Source organism: Andrena cerasifolii, chromosome 6 (genome assembly GCF_050908995.1).
Source record: "Andrena cerasifolii isolate SP2316 chromosome 6, iyAndCera1_principal, whole genome shotgun sequence".
Taxonomy (NCBI): Eukaryota; Metazoa; Arthropoda; class Insecta; order Hymenoptera; family Andrenidae; genus Andrena; species Andrena cerasifolii.
The window spans coordinates 17,833,931-17,857,105 of record NC_135123.1 but is presented as its reverse complement, the minus strand read 5'-3'; the positions used below and the strand labels follow the sequence as shown (position 1 = coordinate 17,857,105).

The 23,175-nt window shown below is 40.6% G+C and overlaps 2 protein-coding genes across 5 annotated transcripts; both read right to left on the bottom strand.

The window, feature by feature from the left end:
* Nucleotides 1-1,106: 1,106 nt before the first annotated feature.
* On the bottom strand, nt 1,107-21,841 carry LOC143370199 (uncharacterized). Of its 4 annotated transcripts, none has more exons than XM_076814969.1 (7): nt 21,253-21,832; nt 5,351-5,629; nt 4,003-4,326; nt 3,521-3,858; nt 3,036-3,431; nt 2,293-2,745; nt 1,107-1,532 (listed from the first exon to the last, which is right to left on the bottom strand). In XM_076814969.1, exons 1-7 carry the CDS (start codon nt 21,266-21,268, stop codon nt 1,275-1,277), a joined length of 2,064 nt encoding a protein of 687 aa, XP_076671084.1. In that variant the 5' UTR covers nt 21,269-21,832; the 3' UTR covers nt 1,107-1,274. The 4 variants fall into 4 exon arrangements, 3 of the variants coding, with proteins under 3 accessions (XP_076671084.1, XP_076671085.1, XP_076671086.1); XM_076814970.1 differs by having other exon boundaries at nt 3,051-3,431; nt 21,253-21,829; XR_013085572.1 differs by having other exon boundaries at nt 1,412-1,532; nt 2,177-2,745; nt 21,253-21,841.
* On the bottom strand, nt 12,766-13,555 carry LOC143370204 (uncharacterized). The gene has a single exon (XM_076814977.1). It carries the CDS (start codon nt 13,164-13,166, stop codon nt 12,792-12,794), a length of 375 nt encoding a protein of 124 aa, XP_076671092.1. The 5' UTR covers nt 13,167-13,555; the 3' UTR covers nt 12,766-12,791.
* Nucleotides 21,842-23,175: the final 1,334 nt, after the last annotated feature.

The window sequence follows — 23,175 nt, the reverse complement described above, 5'->3', positions numbered from 1 at the left end:
TAGTGAGTTACATATATCACTATATTAGTACGGATAATAAATATAAAATGTTAATTGGCATACAGCGCATATGATTCTGTATTAAACTGTATTATCTTAAAATTCAATTGGCAGTCAAATGTCTATGTTGGTTTTGTTCTCAGTCTTAAGAGAACTTTCCTCGAAGTTCAAATAATGGAAGATGTAAATTTTTCTCGTATAAACTATCGTAAACTCTTATAGAAATTGTACCACAGTATAGTCAAAGATATAATTACGCTCCATTATCAAAACAACCTGATCCAGTAATAATTTTCTTTGACGTTATTGGAAGAATTGCTTGACTCTGGAAAAGGGGATACAGACGTTTGCTCCTCTGTATCGACTTCGAAATGTCTAACAGCCCAACAGTTATGAAGGTCCCGATCTAACATGCTATCGTTTTAGTAAAGGACGGAAGTAGAAAAGGAAATACACTAGCTGGAATGTATATATGCTTGATAGTGATGAAATCTCCAGAGAAAACGTATCAGTCTCTTTGTGCAGTGTATGTATAAAAGCTATGCTTCCTTTACTGAATTCAAGTAAATCAATTTTGAGGCTGGCCTTTCTTAACGAGTCACTGATTCAGATGCGTAGATTCATCCCTGAAGGCTGCGACCATGACCATTACCTCTTATTTTTACAATCTGTACAGAACAGCCGAACATCCACGATTATTCGGCATGTCGTTCAGCACGATATATCGAATCGAATAAATACGAATTGTAACATATACTTGGAAAAAGATACCAAAAGCGCAAAAATTGTGCAATATTTAGGTGTCTCTGGAAACTTCATAGAAAGTTCGTAATATTTTGGTAGAAAAATAACAAGTGCCATTTTATAAGACTAAAGAAAGAGAAGAAAGATACAGCGGAATTGTAATCGCGTGGAAACATATAATCCGGTATATTAACTCATACAGTTGCAACAAAATATTGTTCCTTCGGTGATATAGCTTGTGTTGTAAGTCAATGCAACGGAACGTAGTATAATAAAGTTTGACCAACGACCGAACATTTTCACTTCAAAATGAGTTTTGCCGAGTCTGAATGGTTGAAAGTTTGAGTTAATACAGGATACCCTTTTTTGTTTAAATTTTCCACACTGTGTTTACTTATGACCTACCATATACGCCATAGCGTGAGAAATGTATGTTTTTATAAAAAACCTTTGTTGCTAAAGTTGCATTCATTGTGGTAACGCTGTCAATTGAAAGAGGACGATGATGGAGACAACGAGGACAATGATGATTATGCGTTCAGGCCCTGACGTTTTTCTTCTTCGAGCATGGCATCGAGTTCGTCGGTGAGGTTCGCTAGCATATTTCCAATGTCGTTCAACACGTCCGTCGGTTCACTACCGCCGGGATGGTGGCTCATTACATGATTCTGAATATTATTGCTAGAGTTAGCACTTGCGTATTCTTGTGCTCGCACGGCTCTCTGCTTTATCGTTCCAGCATTCTCGTTTGCGAAAGGTAGCGAGTCTGATTCTGTACTGGAGCTTGACTGCAATGAAGATAATATATGCAAGCGTTAATACAAATATACAGCGGATAAAGAATATAGTCAATATAATCAGAAATAACTGATCAGAAGTTACAACTATTCGAGTGTTGTTGCGCCAGTGTAATCTTTAAAGAAAACCTCTCTACTAACAGTCAGAATACACATTCTTACTTATGACTCTTCAAGATTTGGAGGTCCTGGGTAAAGAAAAGTCTGCCGCCCTTTTTGCGAAATATCATAAAATTTGTTAATTTAAAAGAATAGAGACAATTACAAAATTAATTCAATATGGCAACTCACTTCTGAGTCATGGCTAATTCGCTACGTGAAAAAAACTGTTTTTAAAGTTGTCTCCACCCTCTGCGTTTAAAACCTTTCCCAATTTCTATCAAAACTTATCGCTTCGTAAAATTTGCCGCCCCCCAAAATTTGCCGCTTCACAAAATTTGTTGCTCCTCAAAATTGATCGATCCCAAAAATCTATCGCTTTCCAAAATTTGTCGCTCCTCAAAATTGATCGATCCCAAAAATCTATCGCTTTCCAAAATTTGTCGTGCCCCAAAATTTGCAGCTCCCCAAAATTTGTCGCGCCTGAAAATTTGCAGTTCCCCAAAATTTGTCACACCCCAAAATTTGCCACTCACCAAAATTTGTCGCCCTAAGCTGCAGCCTACCTAGCCTACACCCAACTCCGCCCCTGGTAGAAACCAGTGTAGCACCTTGTTTACAAAGCTTTCGTTATTTCGTAAAATGGAGGTACCTTAAAGCTAGCGTCAGATCCGTTGCGGTGTTGCAAAGCAAGAGAAGCTATTAACTCATGTTCCTCGTTCACACTGACACTGACACTGCCCCAAGAACGGGACATGGAAGAAGGCGGTCGATTCATTTGCGGCGGAGTGGATGGCGCTGGTGAAGGTGCTGGTGGCGGAGGCGAAGGATGATGAATCAAATGATGATGTTGATGATGATGGATGTGATGATCCTCGCAGGAAGCAGTTGGTACTGGCCCACTGCAATCTATCACAACATCGCCCACTCCCGATCCCCCGCCGCCGACGACGGACGAGCCGCTTTCTCTAGAGCTTTGTCGCCTTGGGGGAGACGGGGGGCAACGTTTCGGAAGATGCGGACTACTTTCCAGTCCATAAGTTAGTTGATATTTGTTATCGAAGTCTCTTGGCAATGACTTGAACTGCCCTGGAGTTGCAGCGACCTGTAACCACAGCACAAATATCTGGCTGGTTCTCTAGATCCCTCTAAGGTAGATTTCCATTTATAAAATATAATTATATGAAACAAGAAATATCTGGTCCACAAGTCCAGCTTGTGGAGCACCGGATCTACGCAGCTTGAGATATGATGCAATTTCAAAAGTAATTTCTGCAATTCAGTTCCATATAACACATTGAAACCACCGTTCCATGAGAACAATGACCGTGTATAATTTATTGTTTCACATAAGTTCTCACAAATATACGATAAGTTTCAAAAAATTGCACACACATTTATTAGTATTACCTTGGCTACAGGCCGTGGACGAACAAGGCAATGTCTTGGGCGTGGAAGAGTTCCACCGCCAGCATCCACAACGGATGTATCATTTGTAGGAGTAAGATCGCCGTCCTCGAAGCTGCGTGGACGCCACTCAATCGGCTGCGGATGGTTGGAGGGCGCTGGCGACGGGGGATACCCGAGGGGTGCATCCTCTAAGCTTTCCAAGGACTTTCCTCGCGAGCCAGCTCGGCCAACGATGTTGTAGTCGGCTGGTAAAGCAGCGTACATGCTTCTCCACGCGGACGTGGCATCGTTCCCTCCTCTTTGGAAAGATCTCATAACCGGCGAGGAACAATCTTCGTCGGGAGACGGTAAATCAGAGCCTCCTCGTTGAATTACTACATCCTGCACATATAATTGGGGCCGTCCAGGTATAAGAAAGACAAGAGTGCGCGTGGACAACTCAGAGGAACGTCCAAGAACTATCCCCTTACCTGCGTGTGTCCAGGATGCGGCGGTAACCGCGCGAGATCCAGCGGCTGTATACGTTTGCCGGCACGGATGTCCTTCACTCTCTTGATCGCCAGCAATAATTTCTTCTGGTGGCCTAACCGCACAATGCCGATGTCCTCGAGATCCTCCCAAGTGAGAGTTGTCACGTCTTCGACCGAACGCATACCCTGTTGATGAAGAGCACCAAGATATTCCTCGAGCCGTAGAAGCCTGAGCCACTCCTCCAGTGAACCAGGAATATGCTCTGGCAAGCCGTCTCCTATATTTAAATTGTCTATTTCCGCTTTCAGCTGCTTTCTGTGATTAGGCTTCTTAATTCCTGCGAACCGATACAACTCCCGTGATTATTCCTGACAGTGGTATTCTTTACAATTCAAAGCTATCTTATTTTCTGTTAATTCTGTATGATATCTATAAGAATACGATCTCTACTATAACGCCTATTAACGAAACACTCCTCTACCTATTCCTGTTAAATCTTCTGGCGTCATACGCGTAATAGTAGCGAGATCGTAACCAGCGGAAGCGAACAGTGGAAAGTATTCCTCGAACTGGAGTTCGGTCAACCAAGCATGTACGACATCGAGATCTGCTGGTCTGTCCGGATGGCTGCCCAGTGAGCTTATGGAACACCTGGGTGACGAAGCGAGAGCACCTGGTCCTCTGGGACCTAGATGATATCCAGAGGCTCTTCCAGAATCTAACGAGGCAGTGGAATGCCTGGAACCTGAACCCGATCCTGAACTACCCGGGCTGTCTCTTCCAGGACTCTGGGTCATGTCGATTCCTAAAAGAAAATGTCTATTGTAAGTACAGGTTCGGGGGAGTCAAGCTCGAGATGTTCCTTAATTTAAAACTTACATTTAAGATTCTACATAACAATTGTTATACGTTACAGAAGTAAATGGATCTTTCCAGAAATATGCGCCTCAAAAGTTTCTCGCATTTTTCAGGTTAAAGAATTTTAATTCCTCTGCCCCTTTATCTAACAGACGTGTGAAATGGCACGCTAAGAACGGTTTTACCTGTACATTTCATAAATTATTAATTCCCATTATGTACGCTGTATTATTTATTTGTCTTGTGCGAAACATTCATCTGTTATTAATATCTCGTCCAATTACCTTTCTCACAGGTACAACCCAAGAGAATAGGTACCGTTTAATGGTGTGCATTATCATTTGACTTCGATATTAACAATATAATCCTTTATTTATTTTCTGTATATGTTTCTATGGCAAATGATTCTTTCATCGTCTACATAACCGGTTACAAAATGCTAACCATTTAATTACTTCTTTAAGCATTAATATTTCTGTGCATCTCTTAACAGAAACTTCAAGATTACCTTCGCTGCACTATTTTCAATTAATAATTAATTGTGCGCGAAACAATGATTTCATTACAGGCAATACATTTGTATATTGGTCTTATTCATTTATGTCTACTGGTAATTTTCGAGTCGTTAAGATATTACTCGCAGCACGTCAACTATTTAATCAATCTAGATACAGCCTTTGCAAAAAAATGATCTTATTCTATTAAATTGGTGCGGTAAGTTTATCTTTGTTAAAGAACCTTTAAAAAGAAATTACATCAAATTTACAGAATTCTTTTGCCTCGTTCAAGCATGTCTTTATCATCAACCAGAAGCTTCTTCTAGATAACTGTCTCCGTTACTTCAAAATAAATTCCTAAAGAAGCGGTACTTGTTGATCCGATCAGGGGGGGCCCAAATACTTAAGCAAAACTTTCTCGGCATTTCCAAAACCTTGCGACATTCAAAATGTTAAGGTCGGTAAGAGTCACACCTTGATCCTCAGCGTGGGCGTATTTGCCAACGACTGGTGGAAAAGCGAAGCCAGGGTGAGTAAAAATAGGTCCCGGACTCTTCCCAGATGGCATCCCGTAAGAGCCATCGTCCGCCGTTCCTCCTGGTCCACTTCCGGGCAGGAAACAGCTATCCTCGCTGCTCGCATATCCAGCGGAACCAAAAGATGATCCAGAATGTCGAAATACATCGGGCACAGCCGGCGGTGCCACTTTCTTCGCCTGGGTCACAGCTTTGGACGGCCGGTTCATGCCGCCAACTGCACACACACGCATAATGTCTCTTTAATATACAAACCCCTCGATCGTCGTACACACAATGCACGAAATCAAGTCAAAAGGATCGTCCGAAAACAGTCGTAAGCTACATAATCAGTTATTTAATTATTCAGAATACATCAACACCTTATCACGTATTTCAATCTTGCGTTTTGACTATAACCGAATACGACTCATTAACTTTTAGGGGTTATTTTCACCCCGAAGAATCGGATATAGGCACAAACAAAAAATTGACTGATACTTCAATCGAGGCTCTCTAAAAACCTACCTAGTTTTAAAAAAATCGAAATGTTCCGGTAACCGAACTTCCCTTGTCACTAATTGTAAGTTTGCCCCAAAACGTGCCACAGATAAAGTCTGACAACTGAGATAGATCTATGATTAACCCTTTAGCGCCGGTACCTAGATCGCGTTGAAGAAAAAATATCTCGTTTTCTTTTTATTCTTAAAAATGATCCACATTTTTACATTTCAATATAATTTTTTTTTCCGAAGTTAAAATGCATAAAACAAATGAACACAGAGTTCCAGTGGGTCCATCTTTCTTCAATAAATAAAACTACTCTGAACATGCACATGCATACTACTTAATCTGGTGCAAAACAGCGAATTGCAAATGCAAACTGCGAAACAGCAAAGAATGCGTCTGGCGCTAAAGGGTTAAGGACCCTGAGTGCCTAAGGTAATCCCTTGAGAAACACTGGATTCTATCATTTTACCGCCTACCGTGAAATAGGATTACTTATAACTTATATCGGTGCCGCGAAAGAGCTTCATCCAACAACGAGGGAATGGTCACTTGTTCTGGATTGCAAAGCAAGTTCCCCATGTACGGAGCTTCTTGAAACAAATGTAAAACGCGAGGGCTCGTCGTAGAAGGGGAAATGCGCTTGGTAAATGAATTAACGCCGTTGTACATTTCTCTGGACGTAGGTAGATGGAGAGATAAGCGCAGGTGCGGAAGACAGCTTGCACGGAATACAGGGCGCAAGAAGATGGAGGGCATACGGTCGCGTATGAAGGAAGAGCTCGGCTGGCTGTGTAAATTCTTTAAGCAAATACAAAAACCCGAAGTGTGGACCGTACACGAAGGTAGAAGGATCCACCTTCCGAAGAGCCTTCGTTCTCTTTTCTAGGAAAAAGTGCTGACGAAATTTATGAACAGTGTTTGCGTAGGTCCGTGGTTTCACGTTGTGTCGCAACTTCGTAAAGTAGAGAGGTGGCGGGTGCAGCTATTCGTGTTACATTAGAATTTTAGTTTACAGCCCTGCGTCGAGAGCTTCGCGTCGAAACTGCTGCCCTATTCTCTCACTTTGCTGCAGGGTTATTCAAGTCCACGATTATTTGTCTTGAGGTGGCTAGTTGCTCTAGCTAAAGCCAATCGGTCTGTGAAGTTGACACCCCCAAATGAAAACAACGACTTGTTCACTCTTAAAAAAAAAGTTATGTCCAAATTGAAAAACTAAAATTACTAAAATCCATACAAAATATAAGTTACAAATCTTTATTTTATTTAGTATTTTTTTATTATTTAGTTTTACAGTAAAGTGTTACCTACTACAATATGCTTGTGTCCGAGGGGATTTCAAGTCAAAATGTTAACGAATGTTAATCAAAATCTTAAATGTTAACTAGTATATAAAACCGGGTTTTAAATTTAAAAACCGGTTTTCGAATGTCACAAATTGAATAAAAAATGAAATTTATAAAAATTCGGTTTTTAAACCCGGTTTTTACAAATCGACAAATCCTAGACCTCTTACTATTTATTGTTAGTTGCGATGAGAATTTTAACAAAATTAATTACACTTCAACTTAGCATAATATTTGTAATAATATTTCTGGGAAATGAGAGTCCTGTCAACCTATCGTACCAACAAGCATATTTTTTAATTGGATGTTAAAATAAAATAGGGAAAAAAGAAAGTTACATTACGAGAAATTTCACGTAACTGTAACTAATTACTTCTCTATAATTGAATATTTAAATAATTTGGTAGATTATATTAAAATTTAATTGGAGGTTTAAACATTTATATAATTTATGAAAAGTTTTAACCACAGTATTATTACGTTAAACCCAAGCAGATTAGTTGCCTTGTTACTCTAAGAATTCGTATCTAAATATACTTTTATTTAGACAAGGCGTACCGAGTTGCATTTTTACTCTAAAACCGCGTACCCAATTGCGTTTTACTCTAAGATCCAGTAGGTACCTAGTGCATTTCAATCAAATTACGTGTACTATAACGTCGTGCCAACATTTGCTATAAATCATAATAACTCCTTGAGTAAGCTGTATTCAGTAACACGTGGCCCCTTTGGAAGCCATTTAATCATTCCATGCGCTGCTAATACATATTCATCCCAAAGCAGTCGCACAATAGAGCGAGTCGCACAGACGCGATAAATACGGACCGAAACCCGTAAATTATAATAGTTCACTGGTTAATACACGCCCACGAGTTCTACTGTTACGAATACTAACGTAATTAGGCACCACGATAAATGAAGTGCATTGGCAAGGAGGAAACACGAGACCTGGCTGCCAATTTGACACACACGTTTTTTGGCGAATCCAAAACGAAATATGTACATTGTAAAAAAAGGATATAAAAAAATTTAAACGATTTTATTTAACTTGATCAAGAATGCACTAAAAACTAAAAAAAAAATTATTTTCTTGTACTAAAATTACGATGGTGTTTTTTCACTTTAAGGTAGTTCCTGGATAATCTACTAAACTCAAGAATTGTTTCAAATTTCGTTCAAAACTAATTTGGAATACAAGAAACCCATGTGCAAAGTTTAAAATCGATTTACTACATAGTTATCGAGAAATTGTTAATTAAAGTTGATGCATTTTACCACAGTGGCATATGGCAGAGTCGGAAAAAAGAGGGTTATAGTTTCAGTTTTTCTTCTGAAACAGGAAAACTATGTTCAAGAAGTGTACGAAAATTGGCACAGAAGTACATCGAAATGTCAGGAAATGAATATATTAATTTCTGCAAAACTGACAACATCGTTTCTTGGGGCAGGATATTTCACAACAAATTCATTTCGACGCTTGATTCCTGTTATGAAATTATCCTGCCCCACAATTTTATTTCAAGTGAAAGAAACACCATCGTAATTGTAGTACAAGAAAATAATTATTTTTTACTGCATTTTGGATCAAGTTAAAAAGTATGAAATTTCAAGGTACTTATGGGGATGAAGAATATTAAGTGAACATTTCAGCGTCGAGATAACTTCTATCAAGGAGTCTCTTATGCAGCGTACGGGTTACAATGCATTTACTGTCGGGAGTCCTTCCCGCTACAATTTCTGCCCGCGATTCATGATTCCAAAAGGGAGTAGAGAGCAGTAGATACAACCAGTACGAAGAATTTCTAAAAGGATTCGAGTTTATTAGAATAAAAATACCTTAGAATAGTAGTCGTTTCTGGCCAGCAATTTTTATTTTTTTATAAAGCACTATTTATCGCCTATATTACTTTTTTTTTTTAATTGTAAAGCTCGAGGAAATAAAAAATGAGGAGCACATTTGGTTGAGAGACACTGTCAAGCAAGGCAGAGAGCCGGTTGCTGACAAATGGTAGAGGGGAGCCTATCAGCCTTGGATGAGCGTACAAAGCTGGTCCCTACAATAGAGGTAGCGCGGCAGTTACTACAGAAACGCCGTATTCTTGGCTGTTTTGAAAGAAATTTCTGCGCGATTAACTGTATCAGACGAGAAAGTATGGATGACCAACAATTGGTTACTCTTGTCCAACGAATGTTTATTCAATACTAGCTACAAGGATTTTAACATCAATAAGTTGAGAATGAGGATGTGGAAGGAGATTGGTAAGAACCTGAGACTGCCAGGTATATACATACTGTATAATGAAGACTGGCTGCTGGGCTTTTATACAGGGCGATTCAGTTAAGTGTGCCACTTAAATTATTTCTATGTAAATTATTTCTGTGTTATATGAAAAAATGGTTCGAACAAAAGTTGTAGGGTATCAAGGGGGACACAAAGTGTGATAATTAGTTGGTAATTATGCATAAAAGGGTATACCTCACCGATTTTGATGAAATTTAAATATGTTGTAGAACTCAATATTCTAAACAACTTTTTCCTATACATGTTACCGCCGCTCGGCCATAGTTTCCAAGATATTCGCAAAATCTGTTGCTACTACTACAATGTATTCTGCCGTATACCTACATACCTACAGTGTTACGCGTCCGTGGGAGCGTATGCGTCATCATAGAACAAAACAAATGATGGAGCTGACCTTCGTTTCCGAGATATTTGCGAAAAACTTCTTTTGACTTATTCCGATGTGGACTTCAATTTTTGTACATTAAATGGCACAGGAGGGGCTAATCAATTAATGTGCAACAATTTTTTCTGGATCGGATTCCAAGGAGGACACAGGGGCCTTTCTCTTTTTTTTAATGAAACGGCGTTTTAGTTTTTTTTATAGGGATAGCTCTTATCCAACTTAACATTTGCTTGAAACATTTTTTTTTTATTTTGTATGGTTAAAGAGTTACGACGCATAGTACTTTTCTCAAGAGAAACTTTACGGAGGCTTCGAAAGATATCAAAATAAATGTATTCTGGATGGAGAATCATTTTATTCAATGTTCAAAATGGTGTCCTTGGATTTCTAAACACAACTATTGTTTCCAACATTTGATAATATTAATGGAGTCACCGATGCACAGGCAGTACTTACGTATTCTTATATTCATATCTTCCTCTGCTGCAGGAACAATAGCCATCGTTTTATGTTTTATGTAACCCCGTAAAAGGAAATCTAAAGAATCGTTGGGTCGCAATTTATTGCAGGAACCGAATGCAAGCAAAGGTGGTTCAGCCTAAGAGACCAATGCAGAGGAACTTTGAGAGAGAAGGGGACTACATCCGGTCATTCGACAAACAAATATAAGAAATGGAAGTACGAGCAGATCTCCTTCCTCCTGCCGCACTTGCAGAAACGAGACACCACTCCGTCCAACATTTCAGAAGAATTCGAGATTGTTGATGGAGGACGTTTGAAGGAGACAAGAGACAGCATAGTGATGCGTCCGACTGATGCATCCTTAGAAATTGTCAGCCAATTCCTTTTCTTCGCGGGACGAATGCGTCTCTGACTACAAAACCCCTCCTAATGGCGTGGTCGAATAAGCCCCAGATCAAGGAAGCACTCCAGGCGCCATCAACAAGTTTAATAACACGTATTATACAAAAAAAAAAACCGAAAAGATCCAGTTCCTGCACCGGATTGCAGGAACGATAAAAACTTTCCCACCAATTTACCAACACCTGGGGAAGTAAGAAATCTTTAATATTGCGTCGGATATCGAGATGTAAATATTAATAACCCCCGGACAGAGCAACAGGGCCACGCGTCAACGCAGACGAGTGCAGACGATCGTCGCCGGCCGCACCAAAATTCCACTCAAGAGCAACCGATAACACAGAGCTCTGCAGGCAATTTTGTAAATATCCCAGGCACTCGAGTAACAGATCTCGAGCAATCTATGCTGAGGCAGCAATTCCATGACAGCGCGCCACCGTCCTCTAACCAATCGTGCGGCAGTTATTTTCGTTCCTACAGCGAAGACTTTATTTGTATACAGGGTAGGCCTCTCACACTCTTCCACGCATCGCTACGCTACAAACAACCATCAGAGTCTCGCTATAATAATGTACTACAATCTGTTCTTATTAGAAAAGAGAGAGGGAGAGAGAGATAGAGGGATACTATCGAATCTCCGAAACTCCTCCCTCTTAAAAAGATTTCGTTTGATCACGGAATGTAAAACAGTCAATAATTTTCTTTACATGCAATAATATTGAAAATCAAGGTGACAATTTCAAGAGCCTCACCCTGTATATGCGGCATGCTGTTTTATTACGTTTAATCAAGGTATCGGGAGGATGATTATCTTCTAAATGCAAATGTGAAAATAACACATTTTTCAGGTGACGTCCGCGAGCATTGGAATGACCGAGTCCTGATTGCAGCGCTCCCCGTAACGAGGCGTAGAGTTACAAAGCACACGGGATCTGACAAACGTGGAAATAATATCTAAAAATTACCGTTTCAATGAAGTATTAGGGGTTACATGGAAACTATTAGAAGAATTAAGAAGTACAGCGCAGAAGCGTGTAATAGAGACTGAACGAACTGAAACTTTTTGAGAATGGAATAGAAATTTGTTTAGAATCATAGCAACGCACGTGTCAGCCAGTTCAATCCGCACCGACAGCGTAATAGGTTCACGCGCAGCCAGCTTGCGCATCGCCAATCGTGCGAAGTGGGAACGCGACTAGGAAGAGGAACCTTCTCGACGAGAGGCTTTCATGCGCTCATGGTAATGTGACACGAATTTTTTCAGCTGATAATATGAACATACTTCTCATTTCATCTGATTCGCAGGTTAAGCGAACCGCCGAGAAGCTGCTAGCAAGAAGGATTAGCTTAGCCCGAGATAAAACGAAAAGATCGATTCCTGGGACATAAACGGTTCCAAACTCCGAGCGAACATCGTCGCTGGCCCCAATCATGTTCGCGAAGCAACGCTGTATCCATCGAGCACGGTACAATTCATACCTTCGTCGCGATATCTTTCTTTTCCGTGGAATTGCGTAAAATATATTATTACAAAGATCTAATCTCTGGACGTGGCTCACTAATTCCTTGATTAATAAGAGAAACTGATTATAAGAAAAACCTTGAACCTAGTCTACAGTGAAAGTTGTATGGGCGTTCTGTGGAAATACAAGAATTAAAAGAATAAAAGAAACGCCAACTGATAGCTACCATTTCCTCGGGCAATCTACAAGAAATTAAGATAATAATAACATCTTGAGTACACCCTGCGACGTAATGAGAATCAAACAGAAACCCTTTTATCGCTAGTAAAGCTACTTTCATAACGGCGCGATAATCGTGCCCCCCGCTACTTCATTTCATTAATAGAATTTAGTCGATTCAACTTTTTATCGCCACTCGTGTAATATCGTTTAACGTTTTATGAAGTTTTGTTGCACCCCCGGCGCTTCATTATACTATCGCGTTACCAACGAGGCTGTTGGTTACCGAGCTTCATTTAAACTATTTTCAATGGCGATTAGTCGGACAACGTTCGCGGGGCATTACACTTACGGTGCATGAGATTCTTCCAGCTGCCATAAATCGCCTGGATGCATTTATCAAGAGGTGTAGCGGACAGTGCTGTGCTCGTTTTACGGGCACTTAGGTTGCCTTCCGAGCAGCTCCTGAACAGATTGCTGTTGCTGATGGTATAGATCACTGGATTACGCTCCCGCGGATAAAGTCTCGCCTTCGACATGTCGAAAATGCCACACGGTATCCAGGCCTCGACCGCTGGGTCGCGAAAGCTCTTATAAGTTGAGGATAATTTCTTCGACGACTTCTGCAGGAAACGTTTACCGGGCGGCAAGGGCGGGGGACCCAGGCAGCTGGTGACAGCAGTGATCGCCATTTATGGTGGAACTGTCTTTCCGTTTATCGGTTCTAACGCTTAGTAGCTACTATATGCGGCGATTCTATTATTACTATATTCCTCTGCATCGACGTCTCCCCTGGTCACAGTAAAGGCACCCTCCCGCGACAGTGTCTGATTAAGTAAAGACCGGACTTTTGTAAAGTCATTTATTCGCGGTGCATCGTGGATTTATAAATGCCAATCCACTCTAATATATCGTATCCAGATATGGTGACTTCCCATAAAGGAAGAATGGTAATTTCAATGCACGTGGCACCGAAAACATGACGATGAAAAATGTCCGTCTAACTCAATGTGGTATTAAACTTCCCTGGCGAGTCACTCCACCGCCGTTTTGGTTCACGTATAATTCGCGGCGAACTCGTTTCCCCGATGGTAACTCGGAACAGCCACTCTGCGACAGACTCGCGTTTTTAATAGGCACGGATCCCCCGAGTGTAGGCTCGCGAGGCGCTACGAGGGAAACGGCAAAGATAGCCGGATAAGACTGTCAGAAATGCCCCGTATCGGGCACAGGTACGAGTTGGCGACACCAGCGAGTGGTTGGTGTGGCGGGCGCAAAGAGGCGAGGTCGAAGGTGGGTGGACGAGTTTCCGGAGAACAGCGTAGGCCGCCCCCCGCTAATGCCTATACGCGTAGGTTTCCAAAAGCGAGGCACGTGAAACAACTTTCCACGTGAAAACGTTAAAATCACTGCGCCGGGGCGAAGCACCGAAAGAGGTACGGGGAAACTAACGCTGCAGCCATTAGTCGAGGAGAACACCGCGGAAAAGGGACGCGGAAATATGCACGCAGGGCGTGCAGGAGCGGAGACTGCGGGGGTGGAGAGGCGAGGGATGCGAGTGCTAGGAATCAAGGAGGAGTTAGAACTCGGCGATTGCATTTCAAAGAAAATAACTGAAAAGTCACTAGTTTGGGGAAAGTACCTGCTTAAGTACGTAGTAGTTGTTATTGTGCTTTTTCACATTTTTCCTTGCTTTGGTAAAAGAAAACTGAATTGCGGAATGAGTGGTCCTACGAATAAGTGGATTTTTCGCGATTAAGGGGTGCTTAGTTGTTCGGCAGTTTTCGATGATAAGGGCGTTTGAATCTTGAGAACGAAATTCACGTCGGGACAGGCTTAAAGAGACTAAATGACTCGGGGGTACGCAAAAAGGAAATAGAAGCCGACCCCATTGCTGGACTCAGTAATTTGCATAAGGTATCAAAATGGACGGTCATCCTGATACATCTTCCAAGGACGGACATGAACAGGTTCAGCTGGTCAGCAATTATGATAGATATGTTTCTTTGTTTGGAAGATTCTCGCGTATCGAGCGTAAAAAGGCGGTCATGGCATTCCGCAGCGATTCTAGGCGCCTAGATGAGCGGACGTTTGTTTAACTCTCGGTTGCCACACTGGGTAAAAATGACCCGCAATTCGACTTCGCGGTAAAATGTCTTTGAGGTATCATTGAAAATGGTACTACTGTTTAAACGTGGTGGTACTTTAAATGTTATTTTTCATTTAATTTGATTTAATTTAATTTCATTAAATTTCTTAAATTTTCGGGTTCTTGTTAGACCCCGCCGTAGCGACAGTTGTACTGATTACAAATCTTTTTGATATTTTTGTTTCGGATACACGGTTCCTCTAAAATCGACCACGCAGTCTTTTATTTTACAGCGCATATTTACACCCACCTATTTTTGCGCAAACAAGCATTAAGAAAATATGAAAAAAATAATTTTATGTTCTCGAAACACATATTAATAAATAGAGAAAACTTGAATTTAGTAAACGCATTATTTTTGTGACAAGAGAAGTTCCAAACAGCGGTGCTTTATCAGGGCGTCACAGTGGAAAGACCCGTTAATACGGGCAGAGAAGGTACAAAAGTGCTTTCGCAAGAAATTATGAAAGTTTTGTGCATTAATTACACTGCACAGAATCACTCGTGGGTGCAAAATGCCACCAACTGTCCTTCTGCTACTATACACGCGACTACTATGTCGCGCCACCCTACACAAATACAGCACGACTTACAGAGAGAGAACTGCGTAAGCATCTTCATCCGTGAACGCATCTTAATTAATTTCAGTTTTCCTAGACTTAAGAGGCAACATACACGTAGAGGGCGAAAAGGTAGGATAGATTTGAAGAATTCTTCTTCGGTGGAGAAATGTTTTTATCAAAGAAACGTAATATACATTAGAAAGGTCACACTTTTGTCTACGAAATGTGAAATTTTCATTACAAAAATTCGAAGAAGCTGCGTGGTAGCTGTCACCCAAAAAGAAAAAGGTAATCTAGCAACAGGTTGTTTAAATAAATCTCCACAGATTCAGATGGGTGTCCGGTGGGGGGGGGGGGCAAACGGGGCACTTGCCCCCCCCCTGGCTTTTGAGAAAAATTCGCTTATTATTCAAAACTGATCTTCATTAAGTTTATACTAAAAAAGGGAATATTTTTAAATTTCGGTTTTAAAATTTTAATTAAATTGGCACTATAAAATGGGTTAAAAAAAGCAGGAGGGGTATATCTTTCTTTACTATCGTCCCAAAGTTGCCCCGCCCCCTGGAAAAATCTCCGGACGCCCCTGTCCACATGTATAGATTCACCCTGTGAAAGTCGTGACTGTTACGTTTTCACACCCCTGGGCATCACGCTGAAAAATTCGTGTCGCACGAGAGCCGCTGGCGAAGGAGGCTTCCCTTCCTAGGCGCGCTCCGGTTATATAGGATTGGTGATGTGCAAGACAGTTGCGCATAAGCTTATTATACCGTCGACCGTTCGATGGTGCAGACCGATGCGGTCTCGACATGTGCGTCTCTCTGTCGAAAATCAGTGACTGACACGCCGAGATTCTTTATGCTGCGTTCGTTTCCAGGGAATCGTAGTATATATTTATATGTGATTATTGTTAACTAACAGAGTTACGATAGATTTGGGGAATGAAACCTTCGATGAAAATCATCCTCGAGAGAAACCGTCCCCCTTACGACACCGGAAATTGTCGTAGGAATTAATAATACGAGGGATAATAATTATGTCAGGGATGAATTATTCAGTACCGGTATTAACATAAATATGTACAACGCTTAGCACCGTTTGGGCTTCGCAGCAAAGTAGCGTGACGAGCACCTCTACTCAGAGAACAAACTTGAATGAAACGATAGGAAATCAATCATTTCAGAAACAAGGATATATGTACTTTGAATCGATGAATGAAAGTTTTAGTTATTTAAGTTAGTTGTATGCCAGCGAAAGATTACTGCGAATAGGTAGTATCACTTACGTATATTTTCATAACTTTATTTTTCTCTGGGGATAATTTTTAATAATAGTTTTCAGGATGCAAAAATAAAGAAACTGTTGGTTTACTGTACATAGTTGCTTAACTAACAAGGGGAGGACATCATGTGGTAGACACCGATTTTTATGAGCCTTGGCACGATGGATCTATGTCCGAGCGTTTCTGCCAATGGGCCTTAATAATAGAGATATTTACATGGAAATTATTAAAAATTTCATAGTGGCCGTGGGGTTTTAATGGGTAAATATCCCACACTACCCTGGCGCCCCCGGGGGATTCCCCTCTGAAGGAGTCGAAGTGCCTTTTGAAGATTTCTCCAAGTTAAAAAAAAAATTAATAATTTTTTTTTAACGCGGAGACATCTTCAAAAGGCACCCCGACGCCTCCAGAACGGGATCTCCCGCGAGCGCCAGGGAAGTGTGGGATTTTTCCCCACTAAAACCCCACGGCCACTATGAAATTTTTAATAATTTACATGTAAATATCTCTATTATTAAAACCTATTGCCTGAAATAGATCCATCGTGCCAAGGCTCATCAAAATCGGTGTCTACCACATGGTGTCCTCCCCTTGTAAGAGAAGGATATTCGAATAAGTAAAATACTTTGCTTCCCAACAAGTTTCTAATTCCAAGACATACTAAAGATCCAACAGTTGTTGATCTTATTTTATCCTATACGTAATAAAACTAAGAGCGCATCCTTTGACGGTGGTCAATTAGAAATTTTCCGTTAGAGGAAAATAACACGAAAAAATATGAATTTCCTTTAAAATGAATAAAATCACAGCACGGGGCACTGCTGAACGATGCAAATATGATGGCTAAGTACATTCCTCGAGCCAGTCGTCCGAGGAGCCTTAATGCTCGCGATAGACGTGCTATCGTAAGAAAAATGAAGGAAGGCCCTCGGTTAAGTGCTCCGAAATTAACAGCAGAGCTAAATGAGGAACGTGGAATCACAGTGCGCCCAGAAAGCGTGCAAAGGGTGTAGCGGCTAGAAGCCTACGAAGAACGAACAACGAACGAGGCAGAATTCGCAGAGGACTAACGTTTCGACCGAAATCAAGCAGCGAGATAACACCTTTTCGCTGACGAGAACAAACTTAATATCTGCAGAACTAAATGGTGAGACGATAGCCGGGGCAGGAGTTAAATTCTTAACGTTTACATGCAACTATAAAACACGGTGCTCGGTCTATGGTAGCATGGAGTGGATTCTACTTCCAATAACTGACAATTAAACCTAAAAACATTCTCGGCAGTTTTGCGAGTTAAAGCTACCGATCATTGCTTAAATTAGTTTATAACGAATACGGGGCTGAGTAGCCTGAGAAGTGACCCTGTAATAAACCGTGATCCTTCAACGAGCCATTTAGGGCGCGGCGTAATCGGTCGCTACTAAGAAGTCCTCCGAATATCCCATAAAAACTTCCAAAACACGCTTTCACCTTTCTGTGAAGGATGGCAAGAAATTCTGTCGCGACCCATGCGATTCAACTTACAAGGGAAGATCCCCAACCCGGAAATTCAAAACATTATTGCGCAATTTATTTTCCTCCCCAAATTCACTCTAAGGGGGAAAAATGGCCGCTGAAAATTCAGCTATTTTCCGATTTTGTGTTATAACTCGCGAACTGTATGAACTCTAAGTTAACAAATGCCAGTCCTAATTAAAGGAAGTAACCTTTGTCTGAAAACTCGTTTTCTATCTCTTACAGTTAGCGAGTTACAAAACGAAATCGGAAAATAGCCCAATTTTCAGGGGTCAATTTGGGTAGGAAAAAGAAATTGCGTAATAGATACCTATATATCCTCTACATATCCCCAAAGCTTCATAATTTTTTGAATTTCCGGCTTGGGGATCTTGAAAATTGATTGTGAAGTGCTGGATGATGAAAGAAATATAATGAAATATTTAGCACAAACAGCAGAGGTCAAACACTGTGGAGCTGAAAATATGTTTGGGGTATCAGTATTTCGTAGCAGCAGGGCCACTGAAGGTGCTGGGCAAGGCCCAAGTGGATAGGGGTTTTGGGTCTGCAGGGGCCTGCATAGACTAGCGAAAAACACCTAACCGCTTTTGTCCTTCAAAGGTATCGGTTTACAGGCCACTCGAGTGGGCTCGAGCAGTTCGCTATATCTGTTCTAACTACGCCAGCGTATGCATTTACGGTGGAACCTCCAGTATTCGAACAGCTGTTATATATTTGAACGTTCTATTATCTGGATCTTCTGTCAATCGAACGTTGTATCATTCAAATAGTATTTTTCCTTCTATCAATTAGATACGTTGAATGCCCCTTACAGTCGAAACAGAAATACTTTTTTTTTAATATGTTGCCCAATGCGACTTTTAAATCTGAATAATAAAGTATTAGAATATTTCTCGAGAAGGGTTATTCGCTTGAAGGATATTCTAATCTGAACTTTGCAAAGTAATTCCTTCATATTCGTTCTTATAAATTATTTTCTAATATAGTGCCATTATTCTTACAAGTATCGTTCGGTGGTGAAACTTTACTGGTTCACGTTTAGGAACATGTTTGCGAACTTAAAATATCTCTCAAACTAATCCTTCTTCTCCATATCAACTCCAACACTTTTCTATCGAAAATTAAAAATGTGCAGCTGCACTTTGCAGCTGCCCACGTGCACATTAATGCACAATAGTGATACAGGAAACTTAGGGAATTTAAAACCACTGAATTTTGCCGTAAACCTTTTTATCACATTTCAATCCGTTCCATAGTGCACCTTTTATACAGGATGTCCAGTAAACCGTGGCACAAGCACCAGATCATTTCTCATAAAAAGAAAACAAGGAAAAAGTATAGAAACCTTTTTTTGATTGGTGACCTGGTTTTTGAGAAACGTGAACTTTGAACGGGACACTATGGATTTGCATAAATAAATTTACAAGAAAAGTTTACTTCACAAAATCACAAGACTGTAAAACAATATCACAGAACTCGTAATAGTATTATAACATCCATAAATGGTTTCTTATAAGAACTATGGATAGCGTCGTCCATGTTGTGAGAAATTATAAATAAATTCTAGCCTCTTTTCCATTATTCAGAACTCATTGTTTCTTTGGTATAAACGATTTCTTTATGTGACCCCGTCGTGAGTAAAATAGGCACAAGTAGTCTTATGTTCAATATCATTTATCTAAAAAATAACGCCACCAATCAAAACAATTTATTCTATATCCTTCAGCTATTTTTTTTATGAAGAATCGTCTCCTAACTGGCCGTACCAATATTTACCGTACACCGGGTATACTTCTTCACACAATAAGTAGATACCTGCGGCACGTACAGCTGCACGCCGCAGCGTGGAAATTTTTAATCTCCCGGCTTCTTAAAACTTAAAAAGCTACGACAATCTCCGTAATGCGCCCCTCTCCCAAAACAGCAACTCACGTTAAAGTAAGTTCTCGAGAGTATTTCACTTATCGCGAATTCCTTAGCAGCGGCTAATACTTTTACGACTGTCTTAAGCACGGTTTAATGAAGCGCGTGATTTAGAGTTTGATTAGTCAATTTTACCATCTGACTAATAAAATAACTGACACGAAGCTAAATAAACAACTTAAATTACTCGCGAACATTACGATTCTCTGTATATCTTTGTCTCCGTTTATCGTAGCAAAAGATTATAGCAACGCTGCTGTAATCACGCGTGATAAGTAACGAAATCACGCGATCGGCAGATTGGATTTAACTTTTAGGTTAAGGGAAGAGTTTCAGCAATTACGAGCGTGGTTCTCGTACACCGAGCTTCTATTAAGAAAAGTGAAGCGTGTACGTTTATTTGATGTTCGATTAAATGTCGAGCGATCAAGGAATGGTTCTTGGCACAGTTCGCGAGCTGCACGAACGCAAGGGAATCTATACTACCTACGCTGCTCCACGTCTGAGGTATCGTATGCATCCTTTCAGGGGATTTGCTTCGAGAAAGGAATCTTATATGTACCTTGCCCGGAGCTGACAACAAGAAAATGTTCAACGGGCCTCCTTCCTCGAGAAGGGGAAAGCCTCTGCGTGTTTACCAGTTGCAACTAGCTACATATTCTACTTCGCTGTCTTCCACATAGACATTATGTAAAAATAACGGATGCTTAGTACTCATCGCTGAAACATGCGATATTTTCAAACGGGTTCCGTGGTGGAACAGCGACGGGGTTCAAAGATAATTACGCAAGTAATTAATTTCGAATATCGCTGGATCAACCTATCGAGTGAAATTGAGTCTGTCGACGGCGAACCTCCTCGTCATTGTCCGCTGAATATTTTAACCGTTATCACGCGAATCGAGTGACAATGGCCCGTGCTCTCGGGAGAGCTAGATACCGAGCAAATGATATAAACAGTGACGTAAAGCTTAACGATTCCGTGCGTTCGAGAACGAGGTAGCGTATTATTTTTATCACTGACTCGATAGAACACGCTCGGACTTAAATACATGGCCGAACGTGCGGGCTTGGTATATTCCAAGGTACAGCGGCGGATTCGTGATACATCGAAAGGTTTATCCATAAGTTCGAGTGGGAATGTCGAGTAACCCGTAAACAGCTCGCGGTGCACGCAACCTAGAAAGGATGTTCGGAACAGTGGCTCGATACTCCCATGTTCCGAAGCACCCTTCACGGTGTTACTGATCAAACGAACGCGAAGGAACTTACCGAAAGGGGCACGCTTGGCACCGCTCGTAAACGCCGACTAAATATCGCCAGAGACGGCTAAGAATGTATTCAGCTTACCGCTAATGCGCCTCATGGCGACTCACGACGATGCTCGTAACCAAAAACCGTCAGGTTGGTCGATCCGGCGAGGTACGTAACTCTTCCTGGTCGCTATTAACACCATGCCACATGTACGGACACCGATCATCACCTACGCCATGCACACATCGATTTTGGAACGCAAGATTCCCGCGCCATTGCCCACCGACGAGACTTCTCTCGGACAAGGAAGATAACCTGCCCCTCCGGCACACCGTCTTTCCCTATTACGTTAACGCGGAGAAGTACGAGGCCCTTTCGAACGGTAGCGACATGCTGCTCCCTTCGGCTACGAGGATGCCCAGCTTTATGCGAACAATGGGCGCACTGGTAACGCGGTAATTTTTAGGCGTACTCGGGCACGGACGAGGAACGACCACCGAACGGAGTACAAACCAGTACAAACTACTTCGTCGTGACTTCTCACGTAGCACTGCCGTGCGCGTAGTGCCCAATGCCACCGCTAGAGCGCGCGACCGATCGGTCACGATAAATCTCCACCTTGTATGGATTTAGGTCTTGCAAACCAATTGGGTGTCGGCTTTTTGAATTTCTCATTGGATAAATTTCTTCCTGTACTGTTTGTACGCATTTTCCTAGGTTTCTTAATGGACGTTATCCTGATATTAGTCTAATGGCTAATCACGGCAATGATACGATGCTCGGTTTTTGCATTGCACGAATGTATAACAGTTTTAGATCTAATTATGAACTCTTTTCTAATTGAATTATATTCGATACTTGAATGGCGATTATTACTCCTGTTGCAACAGGAGAGTGTATATGTTGTTTTTGGTTAATTGACGAAATTGGAAGGAATATTCTTTAACAGAGATGCGCAAAATTTTTATTTAAATAAAATTTCAAATAACGATTGAAAGTTAAAAAAAATTATTCATCATGTGTCGAATAAAGTTAATTGGGGTTAACGAACAAATGATGAAATTTGTTTTAACTCTTATTCGTTACTCGAAATTTTATTTAAATAAAAATCTTGCCCTTCTCTGTTTTTTAAATTAACTATTTAGGTAAAAGCTTCTTACATGATAGTTTCAAAGTACTTTTGTACTTTAATTTCTTATTAAATGTTCATAAATTCAATTAAATATTTTTAACCATCGTTTCCGGTTTTGTTAAATAATTTGAAATGATTTGAAATATACTTGCAGTTGTTTTCGAAACGTTTCTCAGGTCAATTCTCATCTGTTAGACACACGCCGAAGCTGTTAACAGCAATGGCACAATATTTTAATATTTCACCCTTGTTATTTTCATTTGTTTAATCAAGCTCGAATGACAAACAGTAGCTGAGGGGTCTATTAAATATTTTTCATCGTGTTATGCCGCACACAAACGATATATCTATGCACGTGCACACGAACGTTAACGCACGCACCGCAAAACGCACGCAACGTATTGCACCGACGAACGCTCAAAATCGAATGGTCTATTTAAGAGAGATAAGAAAAGTAAATGCACAGAAAGATTAGATACTACTCCTCACCCCCCAAAAAACGAAAGAACATTATAATATTTGTTTTTTTTTTCATATATTCCTTGTAAATTGTCTTTTACTTCGCAATGAAAATATATTTGCATTTTAATTATTACTTGTCCCATTTTTAAGAAATAACAGTTGTATCGCGATACAAAACTAGACAAATGCCGGAAGACAAATAATAGTTAAAGATTTTGCGCATTTGTATAGAATTTAAAATTTAAACTTAAAAGTTTCGACAACTTGCATTTTTTCTCAAATTTTGTTTAATTTTGCTTACACCGTTAAAAAGTTAACAATTATTATGTTGCTCCGCGTAGGAGTTGATAGGAATAACGTAACAATAGAACGAATTATCGTCAATTATCTTGGATGATCGAAGTGAGTTTACGTACACATACATT